This window comes from Gymnoscopelus microlampas (assembly GCF_963454915.1).
Source record: "Gymnoscopelus microlampas genome assembly, chromosome: 5".
NCBI lineage: Eukaryota > Metazoa > Chordata > Actinopteri > Myctophiformes > Myctophidae > Gymnoscopelus > Gymnoscopelus microlampas.
Window position 1 is genome coordinate 5154311 of NC_139942.1, and position 20523 is coordinate 5174833.

General features: G+C 40.8%; 1 protein-coding gene across 1 annotated transcript in view; it reads left to right on the forward strand.

Moving 5' to 3' along the window:
* Positions 1–11025, forward strand: part of LOC311044845 (uncharacterized protein) — a gene marked incomplete at its 3' end in the record, with an annotated part of 44621 nt that extends 33596 nt beyond the window's left edge. The window contains exons 5-6 of the mRNA XM_084056660.1: positions 4953–5122; positions 11011–11025. Coding sequence (XP_083912786.1) covers positions 4953–5122; positions 11011–11025 — 185 coding nt within the window. The remainder of the gene's footprint in view (positions 1–4952; positions 5123–11010) is intronic.
* Between the last annotated feature and the right edge of the window lie 9498 nt (positions 11026–20523).

A 20523-nucleotide genomic window follows, 5' to 3' on the forward strand; every position in this document is an offset into this window, starting at 1 on the left:
AATTGGTCCAAATCGATGTCGGATATGTTTGAAACAGGGTGGACGAGGGGAACTGAGCTATTGACCGGAACTGTACGGTCAGACTCTCTTCCCCTGGCAGACCATGTTTTAATACGTATCAAACGAACCAGCCTTGGGTGTAACGATTTATCACTTCTATTCAGATGAAGGTTATCTTTGAACAGTATCACATTTTATTTTTATTTTATTTTATTTTGTTTTGGACCTGGACGCGATCGCTGGACCTTTGGACTTGCCCCTTGACTCTCGACATGTCTCAAATTCCACATGGTCCAGCCATCGGGGTCAGGATCCCTGAACCATCGATTTGATGAGTATATCTTTTTATTTTTATTTTTACCATGGTCCAGTGATTGGGATCTCCACGTAACTTCTCCATGTAAACCTTGATCTGATGAGTATACCTTTTTATTTATTTTATTTTATTGTCTTTACCGAACGATTTATCTCATAAATTATAAGCCTGTTTTTAAATTACTGTTTAACACAGCTCCGCCAGGGAGTCAGTCAAGTAAAAATGTTTTATCACCTATATTCCTGGGAAGACATTCCTAATGTCTCATAAATTCTCTTATCTAGTGGTCATTTATTAAGGTCGTTTCAGCGATTTCTTACCTACATGTATAATTCACAAGTCAGTCCTTTTGTTATATACTGGTTACTGCTTGTTGTTACTACGTTCTGTTTCGGTGGATTTCGTATTGATTACTATATCTTATCTGTCTCTTTCTCTCACCACCTCCGGCCATGGTGGTGCGGGAGTGAGCGTATATAGATTTTTTACCTTTGACCGGTTTTATTTTGACCACTGTAGATTAAATCCATTTAATGCCTTAATAATAATACATTTTATATTCCTTCGTTTGAACCTTCTGTTCTGTTCTAATTCATTGAACCAGTAAATATTTTGCCTTAAGCTCCATAAATTCAGATAATTGTAAATACTTTGAATGCTTTGAATGTTTATGAATGTGGGTGAGACTGCGAGAAGAGTAAATTATGTCTTTCTCGGTTATACTCCATAATTCATTTCCTTGTAGCCTGCCGTTAGATAGATGACTTCATTTCCCATAAATCATTGCGGGCTTATACTTCCGGGGCGATTTATGGGAAACCCGGAAACCCCAGCTTCTGTTACCGGGGTCATCTGGCAGGCGGAAACATATTTTGTAGAAATCGCTCGTCAGAAACTAATTCATGCTAAAAATACAACGCTAACCTTTATATCAGATTAACGCTTACAAGGAATCTTTGGGTGAACCTTTTTCTAAATACAGATATTTTTTATAGATCGTAGATCTGTGTTTTTTTGTATATATATACATACGTACAGTATGTGTACCCGGCATGGGTCTACCTTGATGCCTGCAAGATGCGTACGTATGGATATAAATACCAGTAGTTCTTTGTATCTGTGGGTATATGTATATCGACAGGCATATGTATGTATGTGTGTATATATAGGTATAACCGCAAGATACCATTTGTCGTCAAATCGCTCATTTTCCTGACTTTTATGTCGGGTCAAAAGAGGGATTGTGATAATCATTAGACATTACGTTTCAAGAGTTAAATCTTTTTCTTTTAATTGTAATATTGTTTCATTTATGTTACACAAACAAGATTTTATGAGCAGACTACCCCTTAATTCAATTTAATTTTATTTTATTATTTTATTAAACTAAAATGTTTTATAATCTCCTTAAATTCATGAAAAACATTCTTGAATGTATATATATATAATGTATATATATATATATATTTTTATATATGTGGTCTAGACTGTCACTTATATAGCTCATCATTTATTTTCGTTTTTCAAAACATTTTGAACGGGGAAGCTTTTCAGGGCTTTGAGCGGGCATAACTCTCTCATTAGTCTGTTAGAGCGTCCGTCTCCACTGCCATGAAGAGATTCTAGACTAAACGTTCTTAAAAATACAATATTTCACTATATATATCCATCTCTCTCTCCATCTCTCTCTCTCTCTTTTTCTCTTCCTTCCTCTCCGCGGTAAACATTTAGGCTGCTCGAGAGCAGCTACTCTTGTGCTATGATAAAGCGTAGGATGATGACGTAAGAAGGTTATGTTAACCGCACACGATCTGTACTGGACATCCTCCATATTTTTTTACACTGGTGTTTGACTAAGCAGCTGGATATTCTCATTTCTGAATATTTCCAGTTATTTATTTATATATAGATACTTGTGCCCTGTATGAGTATGTATATATGTATATGGATTTATGGTGTACCTCTGATCCTATCATCTAGAATAACCCACGATCCAAACCTTGGGTGTTCGATGAGAACGTTTTAGGTACATGTATAAATCATTATGCTGGTCTCACACCAGGGGAGGGTGGATCAAGTGTAGATAAGTGTGCGACCCCTCGTCATTCGCGTAAATTAATTTTGTGTACTATGAAACATAGGTTAATGTCTGTCACGGGAACTAATTATTAATCTATTTTACTCTGGTAGGATTGATGAATATTGGTCGACTTGCATTCACAAATTATTGCTTTTCGTGGATATGTTTTTCATAAATTATTGTACGTGTGGTAGACCATTAATCGATAAAAATGGTTGATTTAAGCAATCACAAGAGCTCATTCGTCTGCTAGACAGACTAAGTCGACTATTAAAACTCAACCCAGATATGTGATTATATTCTGTGGTTTCATTCATGCTGCAAGAAGCAGTACTTATATCTTAAACTCAAACCTCTGTAACCATATTTTGACCGTTCTAGTTCCATCTCTCATTAGCCACATGTATGGGTACAGTATGTATATATATATAGACATGGACACATGTATATATATATATATGGATATATATTCCTTAAATAATAAGTTCTACAATGTTTTGATTTTCTTAAATTTTGCTCATACATCAATGATGGCCTCTCTTTGACTCCATTACCCAGAATTCATTCAACAGGAAGACTCAGCTTCCCTGTCACGTCACTTTACCACGTCACTTCTACAGATTCCATTACATTCAAATACTTATCAGAATATTAGATTAAATACATTACAATATTATAATATTCTTTATACTATTCTTTGGAAACATTTTAATGATGAATAAGAAGAATTATTTTAAAGTTTTAAAGATATTTGATCATTTTTGACTAAACTTGTAGATCTGCTATTTTATTTTTTTCCAAAGTCTGTGTTTTCTTTTCAATTTATTTTGATGTACTTTATCTAACTCTAACTCTTCGCAACGAATATGTTTATTTTAATTTTGTCATTGTTATATTTTAATTTTAAACATTTTTATCATAATTCTTTCATATATACTGTATCCATACGATGTAACGCCATGTATGGTTATAGGTATCTGAGGGTATTGGAAGGTTTAAAATTATTATATATATGTATATAGATATATGAATATATGTATTTCTTTATTTGTTTTCTTTGTACTTTCACTTTTGTTGTTTGTCTATTTTCAGAACAAAACACAGTATGCCTCACGTTCCAGGCCAATTCGTATTGCGCTGTAAATAGTTTGACCTCGGAGGTAAGTGGGGTAAAACCCCACAACTGATTTACATATTAATACGAATCCTGGAATGCATTTGTTTGTTTTTGGTTTAGATGAAAGATAAAAGGATAAATGTACCCTTCAGAATAAAACCTTAAATGAATTTCCATATTTTCTTTTACAATTGAATTTTCCCATTGTGTTTTCAATCTGATTTGTTTCTTTTCCATGTCACCTCCATTACACATTGAATGTGACAAGGGGAGAGATTTGTAGATGAGTAATTGATTTGATTTCTTTTTAATATACTTAGATTGAAAACATTTGAAAATTACACAAACAGTTTGTATTTACTCAGGTTGTACTTACTTAATCCATTAACATGATTCCTCCTACCAAAATAAACCCCATATACATGCAATCAGGAAGTATTACATTCGGGAAGTATTTCCTGGGTTTTGGGACCATTCCACTGAGTTTTTCCCTAAATAAAGTAAAATGATTTGTTAGTAGAGATGTGAATGGTTAATCAACTGTTGCTAAAGGCCGCAGGTGGAAGGCTAGACACAGCCCTACTACCAAAAAGTAAAAATACAGGTCAGAAGTGTACCGTTTCATTTTAAATACTTAAAAACTTGTTAAAGTATCTGGACCAGCTCAACACGAGGAGGGGTAATTCTCTTATCTGAATTGTCCAGAATCGTCTTTGATCAGTTACGTAGGTGTCTTGTCAAAGTCCAATTTCAAAAACTTGTCAGACTGGTCAATTTTCCCTCACTCTATCAACCAAAACGGGCTATGGGTCATTAACAGGTGCTAAAAAAATTGATTAAATCCAAACGTATTAAGAAGATTTGGTTTGGAACGGTACATTAGCTGAGATTTTTGAATTATAATAAAATTATGTGTTAGTGGAGATGTGAATTGTTAATCAGCTGTTGCTGAACGCTGCAGGTGGAGAGCTAGACACGACTCCACTAAACAAAAGGGAATACCCGGGAAAAACTTTGTCGTATGTGCCTCAGAATCTCATGAAATATAACCCTGTTTTACTTCCTAATTGAATGAATAACCATTATATACAGTCCTTTCAAAGAAGTAAAAACATTTCTAAGTAATATCTGTGAGGTTAGGGGGTAGGCTCCCCAATCCCTTGCGGATAACAGGCGGCAGCGGGGTCGCAAGGCTCCCGGAGCACGTTAAAGACGTTATATAGTGCTGGGGAGAGGACTGAAGGGCCCCCGTGTTCTGTCAAGGATGAATCAACATCCTGCTGTGGAACCGTCTAGTCGATGTGCCGACTGCCGCTCTCTCCTAGGGTTGGCAGCACATGGTGCGTGGATGACAGTCCACACCTAACCGGACGGGAGCTGCGTGACTCACCGGTTACAGGCAAGGCGGGTGAAAACGGTTAATATTCTGGTTCCCGTAGCCAAGCGGGGCCAGGACAAGACCGTCGGTTTCCTGCCTGGGGCGCCAACCACGCCAACGGGTAAGGGATCGCTATCGACTGGTTCACCCGCCGGTCGGATCGCAAAAAGCATTAATTCCATGGCGTGCTCCCCGACAGGAGGCGGGTGTGGTCGCTGCGTTCGGCTCAATGTACAGTCAGGCCATCACAAGCTCAAAGCGACCGCCGGAGTGCAACAGTTACTAAGCGAGTGATGCTCCTGTGATCGGTGGGCTTTGAAAAGAAGACGCCGGGAAGCAGGAGACTTGAACTCTCTATCCAGGGTGACCTGGGTGTAGACCTCAAGTGGAAAGGGGTCTAGCCTAGGACTGCGCCCCGGTGGGGAGGTCTGAAGGACTTAAGTGTAATAACTTATACAACCCCTTACATTTTTTTAATAATATATATATATATATTAAATACATAACTAACCATTTATTTTTCAAAGGCATTAAGCCACTTTGTCACAATGTAAGGTTTGTTAAATCTACACTTCGATTTAAAGTATACAGTCCTTACAATACATTTGTACTTCCAATCCATTTGCCCTTAAGTCATTTGAAATCTCTGTGTCCTTACTTAGTCACTGTAAGATTTGCCTGTCTGTGTCTGGTTTGGTTTGAATAATGTCACAAGGTACAATCAGCTTGCCCTTTGACCCTATCCAAATCATGATAAAGAGGTAGGCTTGATAGAAATATTTTGATTAATCATAATTTGTCTAATGTCCTAAACCTGCTTTAAATGTCAAATTAATATAATGCTGTCATTTTGGCCTAAATTCTGTCATGTACTCTATTCTCCCTATTTTCTCCTGTCTCTGTCTATGCAAGGTCAAACTAGCTACAGGGAGTACAGGCGTTCTGTGACTATCTATTGTTTTTAGAACACCATATCTTGGTGTTCTCCTCCAATGCCTAACCCTTCTCACAGTTTCACTGAAGTAACCACTGACCCGTGACCGGTCAGACCCGAGGCCAACGTGTTGTTCGAGACATGTGGACGCTGTTTGTTCAAAGAGAAACTGTCACACCATCATCATCATCTACCATCATCATCCTCATCTGACGATGACGTACTCATCACTATCCACCAATGGCAGGACTACACCTCCGACGGCTGGACGCTCGATGTATCTTCAATGATGTCATATGTTTATGTTAACGGACGCTGTTAAAGACCAGTGCTTTCTCTGTTTAATGGCAGAGAGACGACGACCGATGATGCCTACCATACCTGTGATACTGTAACCTTCCACTCTCTCTGTCTGAATACAAGATCTTTCATTACATCCAATGGCTGCCTGTGTTGAGTCTGGTTTTTCTTTATCGCCTTTTATGAAAATGTTCTAATACTTATATGAATATCGATGTGATGTTTCGCCCTGCATCGATATTTATATATATGGTTGATGGGGAAAAAACATACGTATCACATGTTGTCAATAAAGACACATTCTAAAGCACTATTGTATGTTTTTATTATTATTATTATTATTATTATTATTATTATTATTATTAGTAGTAGTAGTAGTAGTAGTAGTAGTAGTAGTAGTATTACGTGTCTCACCTAATGTAAAGATTCAATTTATCCCCTGAGCAAGCAGGCATGCAGGCTCTATTAGCTCAATGGTAAAAGTGTCAGCACTTGCACAGGAAACCAGAGAGATCATTTCAACTCTTCATATGTATCAGTTCAAGTGCATTCTTTGTGCTCCAGATGTCAAAAGATCTGCAGCTGGAGGATGTACTTATAGACCACTGTAGCCAGATAAAAGACAGTGGTGGTGGATGAGAAGAACAGGGTGTGCTATAGATCTATAGATCTCTACAACACGACTGGCCCCATTCTAACTAACCATAACCTCACACTAACCTAATGGTCGGAATAATGGAATCTCTGAATTATGAGTGGACCCCCAACACAGAGTATAGACTCAATTACACATCCACACAATATGGAACCATCCTTTACTCTCCATATAGACTTGCCTAAACATAGCCATAACACTCTAGTATAGAAAACGGCTTTAGTCATTATATAGCCCATTATTTAATTGTTATTTTAAAGTGCATGTAACATTGTCTTTACTTATCAAATACAACTAAATAAGTCTACAGTATAATAGAGGTCAAGGCAAGACTAAAGTCTACACAGCATTCGTCCAAATGACATAAACATGAAACTTTATTGGGACACAGCCTACACTGCCTGTGTAAGTTGACAGCTTAAAGGGGAAGACATTGTGGCCTTAAATTATTAAGTTATTTCATTAGACTCCAAAGTCTCTGTAAGCTAAAAGTTACCCTTCAAACAGCAGCAATATAGAGGATATTTAGTGTGCATATGAGCCTGTTGCTCTGCTGCTGCATTTAATGCTGCTGACTGACTGTTGAGAACAGCTTGTGACAGTAACGTGACTAAAACAAAACACCAAGTCAACTGTTCATGTTGGGGAACACGTCTCACCTCTAAATAGTGACTTATTTTTAGTTGTGCACCAAAAATATCAGATCTATGAGCCCACAACGTGTCACAGTGCGACATGTTGTGAGCTTGTAGATCTGATATTTTCAGTGCTTAACAACTTCATTGTCACATCACAGATTTACTGAGGTATACGCTCCCATCATTTGCAGTTTTCAGGAAGGGGGAAAAGAATAGAGGTAGAAAGAAAACAAGTAAAACAGATCAGAGGTGTCATATATTACCCCCCCTTTTTTTCTCTTTTTTTATTATTTCTATTTCAAAATATTTTCCATAATTCATTTTTCAAAAGAATTTCATAAATACAATTAAAACAATTAAAATAAAGTACATAAATTCTGCAAATTTAACTTTTAAGCGGAAGTGAAAATAGGAGATCTACAAGTTCACAACACGTTGTGAACTTGTTTGGGTCCTGGGAGACGTCACATTTCTCATTAGGGTCACAGGCTAAAGCGTTTGGGAATCACTGGAGTAGAGCGAAATCCTTAAAGGAGCATCACCCCTGGAAGAACTTACTCAAGAGCTCACATCGTGGCATGAATAAAGACGCAACAAAGTAACACCAGCTGAAGCCGGCTTAAGTAGGCTACAGCAGTCATTAGGCTGAGGAGGCTCAGCTGAACAAATTGTCAATTCAGTCAAGGAGGAGGGGGGAGGGGCAGAGGAGAGGTAGACCCGGATCATGACATGTTGAATGTTGAATGTAGACAAGTTAATTACTATTTCTATTAATTCTACTTCAATGATCAAGTAATTACAATGTGAGTTCCTACGTTGTTAGTGACGAGAGAGAGAGAGAGAGAGAGAGAGAGAGAGAGAGAGAGAGAGAGAGAGAGAGAGAGAGAGAGAGAGAAAGAGAGAGACACAGAGAGAGGGTGTGTGTGTGTGTGTGTGTGTGTGTGTGTGTGTGTGTGTGTGTGTGTGTGTGTGTACACTCAAAGCATGCATGTGCACCCATATACCATCAAAAACACAATTGAAGGGAAATAAGTACAATAACCTCAGGTGTGATCAAAGGCCATTGAAAATAAATTAGTTTTAAGAAGAGACTTGCCTCAATAGACTGGGCACTTCTCATGGCTATTCCAGAGCCTTGGGGCTGCAACAACAAAGGCACGATCTCCCCTGCATTTCAGCCTAGTTGTGGGAACAGTGAAGTGCAGCTTGTTGGTAGACCTCAATGCGCTGGCTATATAATTGTCCAAAAGTTTAGATAGATATTCTACTCATTCTGCCTCTGAGCCTCTGGGAGAGAGGATCGCCCTTGAGAAGTGAGAACCGGAGGCAAGTGCGTTCCCGTCACCTTCTCACGCTCGTGCACGTACGTGCATACGCGCACGGGTGATGAAGTTGAACTTTTATCCAGGACTATAATGTTGGCGTGCGAAAGCCCTTCAAACACAGCCCATTGATCAGAGCCGAGCAAAAACAAGACTGTAAGTCTGCAAACTGTAATATGCAAGTCGATCTACATTCTACAATCGACTGTAGCCTACAACCCTGCGTGTATGTACCCAGTACCCTCACCGTTTGAAACGAACCGTCCCGTGAACCCCCTCCCCCGTCGTCGTCGTCGAGATGGACTACACAAACAAACAGGCGAGTCGATCTACAAGTGACTGGAGCCCACCACAACTGTGATCGCGCCGTGAAAATCTACAAGCTTGCTCACAACCTCTGAGCTTGTAGATCGGCTATTTTCCTAATATATTTTATAATATTATAAAATAAACTGCTGTGTGGAATATTAGTCAATTTTAGATCGACATAGTTGTAGTACACTTATCTTACTTTGTTTTCATAGACCTGGTTGCTTGTTTCTCAAGCAAAATACCTGGCACCCTTTGGAATTTTCAGGTTTTGACGTCACTGCTTGATTCTCAACCTGTGGATCGGGACCGCTGTGGTCCCGATCCACAGGTTGAGAACCACTGAAGAGCTATTATTTATTATTTGATATATATAACTTGAGTTAAAAATGTGTTTGAAATAAGCTTGCACTTTGGAGTGAAACAGAGCTATAAATGTACACTCAAAAGCAGTTTTATTTTATTTTTTTATAAACAAGTATTGTTTACATGACTGATGTCAATGAAGGCGCAAAATAAATGTCAAAGACTTTTGAAATCATTTTATGCCTCTAAAGTGTGTCTTTCACTAAAATGCTCATATCTCTGAATCTAAAGAAAAAGGGCAGTTTTTGGTGAAAACAAGCTGTATTCAACTACCTCTAGCTAAAAAACATGCTATCAACTCACTTTTTTCCAGATGAAAGAAGAGTTTCTAATCTTTGTTTTGAGATATTCCATGTGTTCCTAGTCATAGCACAAAATAATCTGTGGGTCCTCAAAGATGAGTCAGAATGGTAAAAATGGCTGGCACTGGCTGCAGTCTGTTCTAGAAACACCTCTGGCAGTGAATGTGTTAAGGGGCCAGCCCGTGTAGAGATTTTTAAACAAATAAAAGCACCTTCAAATGTATGCTGTACTTGAGCCAGTGAAGTGCGGCAAAAATTTGGGTGATATGGCCACGTTTCTTTGTGCACGTAAGGAGGCGAGCAGCTGCGTTGTGAACCAGCTGCAATCGCCTAAGTGAGGACCGCTCAATGCCTGTGTACAAAGAGTTACAGTAGTCCAGTCGTGAGGATATGAAGACATTAATTGCCATTTCCCATTGTTTAGGGGGAGATAGGGTTTGACCTAGGCTAAGAGTCTGAGTTGGAAAGAACTGCTTTTTACAACAACTAATCTGTTTGTCAAAAGTAAAGGTGCTGTCAAAGGTAACGCCTATAGACGGCTGAACGGATGTTGGAGTTGACAGAGCCCAAGATTATTATTTCTGTTTTGCTTTCGTTAAAGGTTTCATGACATTCAGTTTTACAACACATTAAAAGTCTTTGTCATGGTCCTTCAAACGTGTATACAAAGTTTTAACTGAAAATTCCACACTAGTGAGGCATTGCAGGTGTTTTTCTCTCACATTTCTAAAGCCTTTTCAACTGCAATGAAAAAAATAGTCTTTGCCTACAGGTGTCGCTGTTGAGGGATTTTGCCTGTCAATCATCACCTCTGCTCCGCCCCCGCCCCCAAAGGATAGGGGGCGGATAGGGGAAGGGAGGGGCGAGAAGGGGAGTGGGCAGGATTAATGGCCTGTGACTTCACTATCCAAGGGCCATTCTCAGATTACTTTTCAGCCTAATTATTCAGAAAACCCCAGACCACAGAAAATCCACTGAATGTTCAAAGTTAAGTTTTTTGGGGTGTAATTGAGGTCATAAACCCCCCAACAAAACATAAGAAATTAAAAAAGTGAAAATGAATGGCATAGAATCTTTAAGATTCAGGATATTACATTTCTGCAGATTTCTATTGAGGTTAATAAAACTGGAGTAGAGTAGGATTGTAGCAAATACAATCAAATTGATGTACTGCCCACCATAATATTAAAAAAGACAATACCTTCCGGACAAACACAGTAAGAGGAGGTAGAGCTGCTGTCAGCTGCTGCTGTGTCACATTGGATGCTCTCTGTGTCTGGTGTCATCCGACAGAGCTCCACCACCTGAAGTGCGAGCATAATAGTACTGTTCCGTATCACCAGTTGGGACTTTCTCCACTGTCTCCAGGCCACAGATCATCGCTGCCAGAAGTGTGCAGTAGTTTCAAGTTTCAAGTTTATTTCGCCATTTGTATTAACGACTGCCAGAGGTTTTTCTATAACAGGATCAGCCAATGCCAGGAATTTTGACCATTCTGATTCATATTTGAGGACTCACAGAACATTTTGTGTTATGACTATAAACAAATGGAATATCTAAAAATCATCAGTCATGTAAACAATACTTGTTTATAAAAAGAAAGACAAAAAATGCTTTTGATTGTACATTTATCACTGTTTCCAAAGTGCAAGCTTATTTCAGCTCATTTCAAACAACATTATTCACTGTATATTTTTTTTCAAAGTGTTTTTTCCCCCAAATAATAAATAATAATTCAAAGTTCAAAGTGCAACATCAATACATTCATCGAGAGCTTCCTTTTCCAAACTTTTTGCCCACACAAGTCAAAATCTCAAGCCATACCTGTATTCATAGCAACAAATAGCAGATCTACTAGCTTTTACTGAGCTTTTAGATCAGCTTTTTTTTTCTTTTATGCCATTTATGATAATTTGTGAAAATAAATAAATAAAGAAAAATAAGGTCTGTCTGTCTGTCTGTCTGTCTGTCTGTCAGCCAGGCTTCAGACTGTGACCCCCCCAAAATAATCATATTTGAACTGGGGACCTCATTTTGTTTGAAAATAGCAGATCTACAAGCCAGCCCTTTATTTCTCTCTCTCTCTCTCTCTCTCTCTCTCTCTCTCTCTCTCTCTCTCTCTCTCTCTCTCTCTCTCTCTCTCTCTCTCTCTCTCGTTCCCAACCCGAGATCCCAACCCGCAGGTTAAACACCCTCTTCTAGTGGCCACGTGGGACACATTGTTGCCAGGTTGTGAGAGAGAAATAAGCAACCAGGTCTATGAAAACAAGCCCAAAACAAACGAGAGATGTGGTCGCCTCGCTATCATTACTTTGAAACGAATAAAGAAAAACTTATTGCGGTCATTGCGGTCGTCAGTCGCCATGAATCCTGTGTGTGTGTGTGTGCGCGCGCGCGGGTGTAGTTGTCCATCGCTATGTTGTTTGTGTGTGTGTGTGTGTGTGTGTGTGTGTGTGCGCACTACAGGCTGCTGTGCTCGCAGCCTCGCATACAGTATACACACGAGTTGAGTCCATGGAGTTTTATGGATAAATCTGTTTGCCATGATCGGTGAGGAGCCCAGGGACCCCCTGGGACCCCCTGGGCTTGGAGGTTGTGTATGTGTGTGTGTGTGTGTGTGTGTGTGTGTGTGTGTGTGTGTGTGTGTGTGTGTGTGTGTGTGTGTGTGTGTGTGTGTGTGTGTGTAAGTAATTAAGTAAGTACATTTTATTTATATAGCACATTTCACAGAGGAGTCTCACAAAGTGCTTTACATACATCAAATAAAAACAATAACACAAAACAAAAAGGCTGTACAAATTTCTCTCAGATGGGATAATAACACAGGTACAGTAAGAAAAATAGAAAATAAAATCATGAAATGACAACAAACGCCTGTTCAAATAGAAGCGTTTTGAGTTTGTTTTTAAAAATGTCAACCGAGGCTGCATCTCTCAGGGCTTGGGGGAGAGCATTCCACAGTTTTGGGGCTACAGCTTGAAAAGCCTTGTCACCCTTGGTTCTGAGGTTGGTGGTTGGGGTCTTTAACAGACCCTGTTCCGCAGACCTTAGGGCCCTTTCTGGGACATGGCGTGGGACCAGATCGGTCAGGTAACTTGGAGCCTGCCCATGTAGAGACCTATAGGTGATCACCAGTACTTTGAACTGGACTCTGAATTTGATGGGGAGCCAATGTAAGGCGGCTAAGACTGGAGTGATGTGGGACCTTCTGTTAGTTTTGGTTAGCAATCTGGCGGCAGCATTTTGAATTATTTGGAGGCGGTCTGTGGTGGTTTTGCTGAGGCAGGTGAAAAGTGAATTGCAGTAGTCCAAGCGAGAGGAGATGAATGCATGAATGATAATTTCTAGTTCGGGGTGGGAAACTATGGATCGGAGTTTTGCAATGTTTCTGAGGTGAAAAAAGCATGTCCGGGTTATAGAGTTGATGTGAGTATCAAGGTGCATTGATTGGTCAAACTGTACGCCGAGGTTTCTAAGATTCTGGCGTATGTTTTGTCTCAGGGGCCCCAAGCCTTCAATCACTTTGGGCACAATGCTGTCAGGAGCAACAATAAGCACTTCCGTTTTGGCCTCATTTAATTGTAGGGAGTTGTCTGACATCCAGGCCTTAATGGCTGACAGACAATTGTGCAATACATTGAAATTAAAATCAGCAGGGCTCTTAGAGTTAAAAGAATAATCCAGCTGGATATCGTCAGCATAAAAATGATAAGACATACCTTTAAAAGTGCTGATGAGTTGACCAAGTGGTAACATATAAAGTGCAAAGAGAGTTGGTCCGAGGACCGAGCCCTGGGGAACTCCGTAGGAGAGGGGGGCAGGGCTTGACACATGAGTGCCCACAGAAACTGTAAAATTTCTACCTGTGAGGTAGGACGAGAACCAATCGAGGGCTCTCCCAGTGATCCCCACCCGCTCCCTGAGCCTATTAATTAAAATAAAGTGGTCTAAAGTGTCGAATGCAGCACTCATATCTAGCAACACTAAAATTGAGGATTTACCTTTATCGGATGCCATTAAAAGATCATTGGATACTCTTAAAAGCGCTGTCTCAGTAGAATGCATCTGTCTAAAACCTGACTGGAACTTATCTAAAATGTTGTGGATATTTAAAACAGTTAAAAGTTGCCTAGCAACAATTTTTTCTAAAATTTTGGAAATAAAAGGGAGCTTAGAAATTGGCCGATAATTACAGGGTGAATCGGGATCCAGTCCTGGCTTTTTTAAAAGCGGGTGTACAGTGGCAGTTTTAAAATAGGAGGGGACAATGCCCGAGGTCAGAGAGAGATTGATTATGTTGAGTAGAGGTAGGCCTATGGAGCTGAGAACATCTTTTAAAATGGTGGTTGGGATGAAATCTAGAGGACTGGAGGAGGATTTCATGCTGTTCACTAACTCAATTAACTGAGGTAGTGAAATAGGAGTAAAGGAGTCCAGGATCGACTGGTGGTTAAGGCCTAACTGGGGGGTGGAAGATGAAGGGGTGATGCCTGCTCTGATGCTGATAACCTTGTTAACAAAAAACGTGAGGAAGTTATTGCAGTCCATTACAGAAAATACAGGAGGGTCGTGTGATGGTGGACAGACAATGGAGTTAATTGTGTCAAAAAGTATTTTGGGGTTTCTTTTGCTGGAGGTAATTCATTTGGCAAAATAAGCAGCTCTTGCAGCCTTGACCAAAGAGTTAAAATCATTTAAAAGTGTTTTGAGATGTAACCGGTGGACTTCAAGGTTAGACGACTTCCACCGTCGCTCAACACTTCTGCACTCTCGCCGTAGACAGCGAATGTTTTCATTCAGCCATGGAGTTGTGTTTAAAGTGCGGACAGTGCATGATTTAAAAGGGGCAACTTCATCTAAAATATCTGAGCACAGTGAATTAAAAGAGTGGACTAAAACATCAATGTCTGTGTTTTCATTAAAAGGAGGCGGTACTGCTGATGACGTGTTGAAAGCAGCGGAGAACTTCTCCGCTGACTGGGCATTTATTATGCGTAAGCGTTTGACTCGGGTTCCGACCACACAGTCAGGATTAAAAGATATATTAAAAACTAATGACTTGTGGTCTGTTGTGGCCATATCCTCAGCAACAATGTTGTCCACAGTTAAACCAAAGCTAAAAACAAGGTCTAGAGTGTTACCCTTGTTGTGAGTGGGACCTGATACATGTAATACATAATACATGTAATACATAATACATGTAACCTGATACATGTAACTGGAGGTGGACCCTCCGGGTCCACCTCCAGTTACATGTGTTACACTCTCAGAGTTAAATGAAACAGTGAGGATTTGTATCATCTTACCGTGTGTGTGTGTGTGTGTGTGTGTGTGTGTGTGTGTGTGTGTGTGTGTGTGTGTGTGTGTGTGTGTGTGTGTGCACTCAGCGATCAGTGAGGGCTGCAGCCAGACAGGGGGAGAGACGCTGCTCGCTCGGTCGGATCGCTCGGTCGGATCAAACTTGATACAAACAGATAAAATTTCGGTGTGATAGAGATTCGCGGACCCCCTGGACCTTATGCAGCTTCAGTGCTTTGTAATAATAGGTTTTGTGGTCTAGATGGATGATATTTTGTGAAGATGTGCCTGAGGGGGTAATCTGCGCATTGTGCTGCATGTTTGCTTGCCACGGGTGCTGCTTCCTTACTCAACACAGGCAGCCGCTTGCTGCTGGGATCAAACTTTCAGTTTAATATGACTTTATGTGACTTTAGTGTTTTGTAATAACAAGTTTTATATTATCACTTGACCAGATAATGAGATTTTACAACTTTTCTGTGGTCTAGATGGATGAAATTTCTTAACAATGTAGGGAATGACTTAATCTAATGTAAAATACAAAAAAGACCACTTTGCGTAGATCTACGCGATTGGCAGTCAATGTGTTAAAATGTACATTAAAATACATTGGAATGTTTTGTTCACAAGCTGCACGTAGTAATAAATAGAAGAAAAACAACAAATAAGACATTACAGGTTTAGACATCAGCATGTCGGCTCAGTGCAACGGTTGCAAGGAACAACATATGTAAGAAAAAGAAAACTAGTCAGATATGTCTGTTCATAGGATAAAAGGAAGTACAACGTGAAAAGACCAAAATAAAGTGCGAGAATAGCAGCGTAGCCTGCTTTAGGCAAGGGATGAATAAGTTACTTCTTCTCATTTAGGAAACGAACTGCCTCTGGATAAAAGCCGTTCACTAACCTACTTGTACGAACCCTGTGTTTTGATTTCTTATCAGGGCAGCGCTCCCATCGGTAGCGTCTGCCAGAAGGTAGCAGGGTTATCAGACCGTTGCCAGGATGGCTGGGGTCTCTGATTACTTTCAGGGCCCTGTCACAACACCTTTGCCTGTATATGTCTGCCACTGAGGGCAGGTCAACACCGATGATCCTCTTGGCAGTTCGAACTACCCTGTTAATTAATGTGCGATCCTCATCAGAACAGCTTCCGTACCAGGTCGCTATATTTGCGGTGAGGAGACTCTCCACAGTAGATCTATAGTAGAAGTTAGTCTGGGTCTTGGTGGATACACCAGCCTTTTTTAGGCATCTCAAAAAGTAGAGACGTTGTTGTGCCTTTTTACAATAGATGTGCAGTTCAGGTGCCATTTAAGGTCCTTGGAGATGTGCACTCCTAAGTATTTGAAACTGTCAACAATTTCTACTTCAGCACCATTTATGATGATAGGAGTGGGTGCTTCTCTGTTTAGTCTGAAGTCAACTATGACTTCTTTAGTCTTGGACACATTTAGCTCAAGATTGTTGTTTCTGCACCATACTGTTAAGTCTACCACTTCTTGACGGTAGGCAGATTCATCATTATTCTTAATTTTCCGCAAATAATAAGTATGCTGCAGTAGAAAACTTAAAGCAATATTTTATAAAATATTCGAAGATGAGGTGAAACCTGACAACTTGTAATTAAGCCTTGAATACGAAGCACAACATAATAATCATATTCTGTTAATTTACTTCTTGAGGAAACAGTGATTCAAATAAGCTAGTTCTGAGGGTTATCCAGACCCTGTATGGCAATTATTTGTGTCCATTACTTGCCCAGATATTTCTATTTAGACTGTTAGAGTGCTCTACTCCTCCGACAGTGGTTTTGTGGCAAGTAAGATCACAGTTGTAAACAGTACACTGAAATACATATAGGTATTCACTTGGGATGTTACAACTGATCTGGTTATTCAGAAGTTCTGCACACAATGAACTACCTCGATCATGTCCCCTGCATGTTGGACATTGTCCTTCAATTCTTTTTTCAACCCTCTGTTCTCAAACTAAGTCTTCACCCTTGCTCTTGGAGGACATGAGCTTGTTGAATGTGTCCTACAATAATGAGCATAATATTGGGCAACAGTTAAGACGTTTTACAATAAAATGTTAATTACAATGTGTTATTACACACTTTATAATGCCCTTGGATTGGCATGTTCCAAGTGCATTCACCATGAGGGAACAACTCTGTCACCAGAGTTCAAACCCTACACAGGCCTGGAGGAAGTTAAATCCTCATTACGTACTTACTTACTTACTTACTGCCCTTTATGCCGGCTGGCATGTAGGGCAGCAACAAAGGATCTCCACTCCTGTCTGTTCTGGGCCAGCGTCTTTATAGAACCCCAGGTGTGATGCAGGTTCTTCAGCTCTCCCTCTACTGTCCTACGCCAGGTGTTCTTGGGTCGGCCTCTCTTACGTTTCCCGTCTGGTGTCCAGTGAAGGGCAGTTTGGGTGATGTTGTCCTGCTCTCTACGTATAACATGTCCAATCCATTTCCACCGCCTTCTTATAAGGATGGTAGCCATGTTGTCCTGTTTACACAGGCTAAGAAGGTGTTGGTTGGAGATGGTTTTGGGCCAGAATATTCGCTGTATTTTCCGTAGGCTTTTGGTGTGGAAGGTTGACAGTTTGTGGAGATCATTTTCTGTCGTTCTCCAACATTCAGAACCATATAGCAGGGTAGACAGGACGCATCTCTGGTACAGTCTCAGCTTGGTGTTGGTGCTGTACTGGGCCGACTTCCAGACGTTGTTAAGCCTCTGTAAGGTGTTTCTGGCCTTGCTGAGTCTGCTTGTGATGTCTTTGTCTGCACCTCCATCATGACTGACAACGCTGCCTAGGTATGTGAAATGGTCTGTTGTAGGTAGGTTTATTCCATCTATTTGTATTGGTGAGGGGTTTGGGATGTTCAGCATCATCAGCTCTGTCTTCTTCTGGTTGATCTTCAGACCTATTTGTTTTGCAAAGGTGTTCAAACGACATGTTTTCTCTTGCAACTGCTGGTGTGTGTGAGAGAACAAAGCCAAGTCGTCTGCAAAGTCGAGATCTTCCAATTGTGAGAAGAGAGTCCATCTGATGCCTCTTTGTTTGTCTTCGGTGGTTCTTCTCATCACCCAGTCTATGACCAGGTTGAAGAGCAATGCAGACATAACGCACCCTTGTCTCACCCCTGTTTTGACTGCGAAACTGTGTTGACTATTTCCAATGTGGCATGTGAAGTTGTTATAGAAACTCTTGATGAGAAGGACAAGTTGTTTTGGAATCCCATATGCCCGTAGTATTCTCCATAAGCTGTCTCTGTGAATACTATCGAAAGCCTTCTCGAAATCCACAAAGTTTATATACAGTTGTCTCTGCCACTCTGTACACTGCTCTATTATGTTACGGAGGGTGAATATATGGTCAACACATCCTCTACCTTTTCGGAACCCTGCTTGTTCCTCTCTAAGCTGTTTGTCTATCGCATCTGATAATCTTTGCACGATAATTTTGGCCAGGATTTTGCTGGGGATGGACAAAAGGGTAATGCCACGCCAGTTGTTACAGTTGCTAAGGGCACCTTTCTTGGGGATCTTCACAATTATGCCTTTTGTCCAGTCATCCGGTACTTTCTTCCCCTCCCATATGGCTGTGAAGAGTGGCTTTAAAGCTTTAGCTGCCAGCTCTGGGTCTGCCTTGAACAGCTCTGCATTTAGGCTGTCCTGTCCAGGAGCCTTCCCATTCTTGAGGGATTTGATGGAGGAGATGATTTCTTCAATCTCTGGTGGTTCAATCTCAACATCAAGGTCAGCCTCTGCTTCCTGTATATCGGCCTCTAATGTTGGCGGTGGTCTGTTGAGGATTTCGCTGAAGTGTTCTGCCCATCGAGATTCTATTTCTGTTTCAGATGTAAGTAGTCGTCCATGTTTGTCCGTGATCGGCACGTTGGTGTTTCGACGATACTTTCCGCAGATTGTATTGGTGATCCTGTATACAGTCCCCTGTTCCCCTCTTATGGCTGCATCTTCTGCCTGCTTTACTAGGTCCTCCATGTAGGCCCTCTTATCTGCTCTAACCATCCTCTTAACTTTTCGGTCGGCTTCTCTGTACTGGTCTTTGTATCTTTCCTGTAGCCTTTCGGACTTTGTTTCTAAGACTTTTTTCTTCAGGTCTCTCCTGTTTTCAATGCACTGCCAGGTGTCTGTTGTAATCCAATCCTTCCTTTTGTGTTTGGTTGTTCCTAGACAGGCTTCACTACTCTCAGAATATGCTGTTCTAATCTGTTCCCATATGATATTGATGTTTTCTGGTTGTATGTGATCATCTTCGATGTACGCATTTTCCCCACATCGAAATGCTGACGCCTTACTTCTGTTCGCTCTGTTCTCCTCAGCTTGAGCTTCAGTGCTGCTGTTACCAGGTGATGGTCACTGTTGACATCGGCTCCCCTCCTCACTCGTACATCCAGGAGTGAACGTCTCCAGGTTCCATTTACCATCAGGTGGTCGATCTGGTTCTTGTCTCTTCCATTGGGGGAACACCATGTCAATTTGTGTATGTCATGGTGAGGGAAGAGAGTTCCTCCAATGATGAGGTCGTAGGTGGTACACAGTTCCAGCAGCCGTTTTCCGTTGTCGTTCATGGTTCCGCAGCCCTCACTCCCCATTGCTCTTTCGTAGTTGGTGTTCTTGTTCCCAACTTTTGCATTCAGGTCACCCATTACAATCTTTAAGTCGTGCCGTGGTGACCCTTCTAACTCAGCTCGCAGTTGTTCATAGAAAGCATCTTTTGCCTCTTCATCGCTGTCGTTAGTGGGGGCGTAGCATTGGATGATGGTGGTGTTTATGTGCTTTCCTCTCATCCTAACCTTCATAAGCCTGCTATTGATAGGTTTCCACTCCATCAGACATTTATCTGTTCCTTTCTTCAGTATAATAGCTACCCCTTCATGATGTCGGTTGTCATCCCTACCTGAGTAGAGTATTGTCTCCCCTGTGTTGGTCTTTTGTCTGCCTGATCCTATCCATCTGCTCTCACTAATACCAAGGACATGCAGGTTGTAGCACCTCATTTCAGATGTTACTTGGGCCAGTTTACCTCATTACGTAGTATGTGAATAACACCACAAAGAGGACCATCCCCAACCTTTTATCAAAGAGCTGCTCCCCAACCTTTTATCAATGAGCTGCTGTGCCTCTGTCTGTAATCTTTATATTAAAAACATAATGTATATAGTTATTAACATTTAATATAGTGTTACGCAAATATTCATATTGAGGGGAAAAACTGTATTTACTTCATCTTACCTTGGATTTCTCCTGCCACCCTGTTACGTCTGTGTCCTCATTAAGGATGGGATAGGGAACACAGTGCTTAAAAACCTCATTGTCACTGGAGCCTTTTCATTTGACACTTCTCCAAGACACAGGCTGAGTGGTACCACCTCCCCCTCTGGTACGCACCCGCTTTTGCCCCCGGGCTTGGGCGATTCAAACACTGCCAGCAAACAACCTTTATAATTGTTTTAGTTGCCTTAGG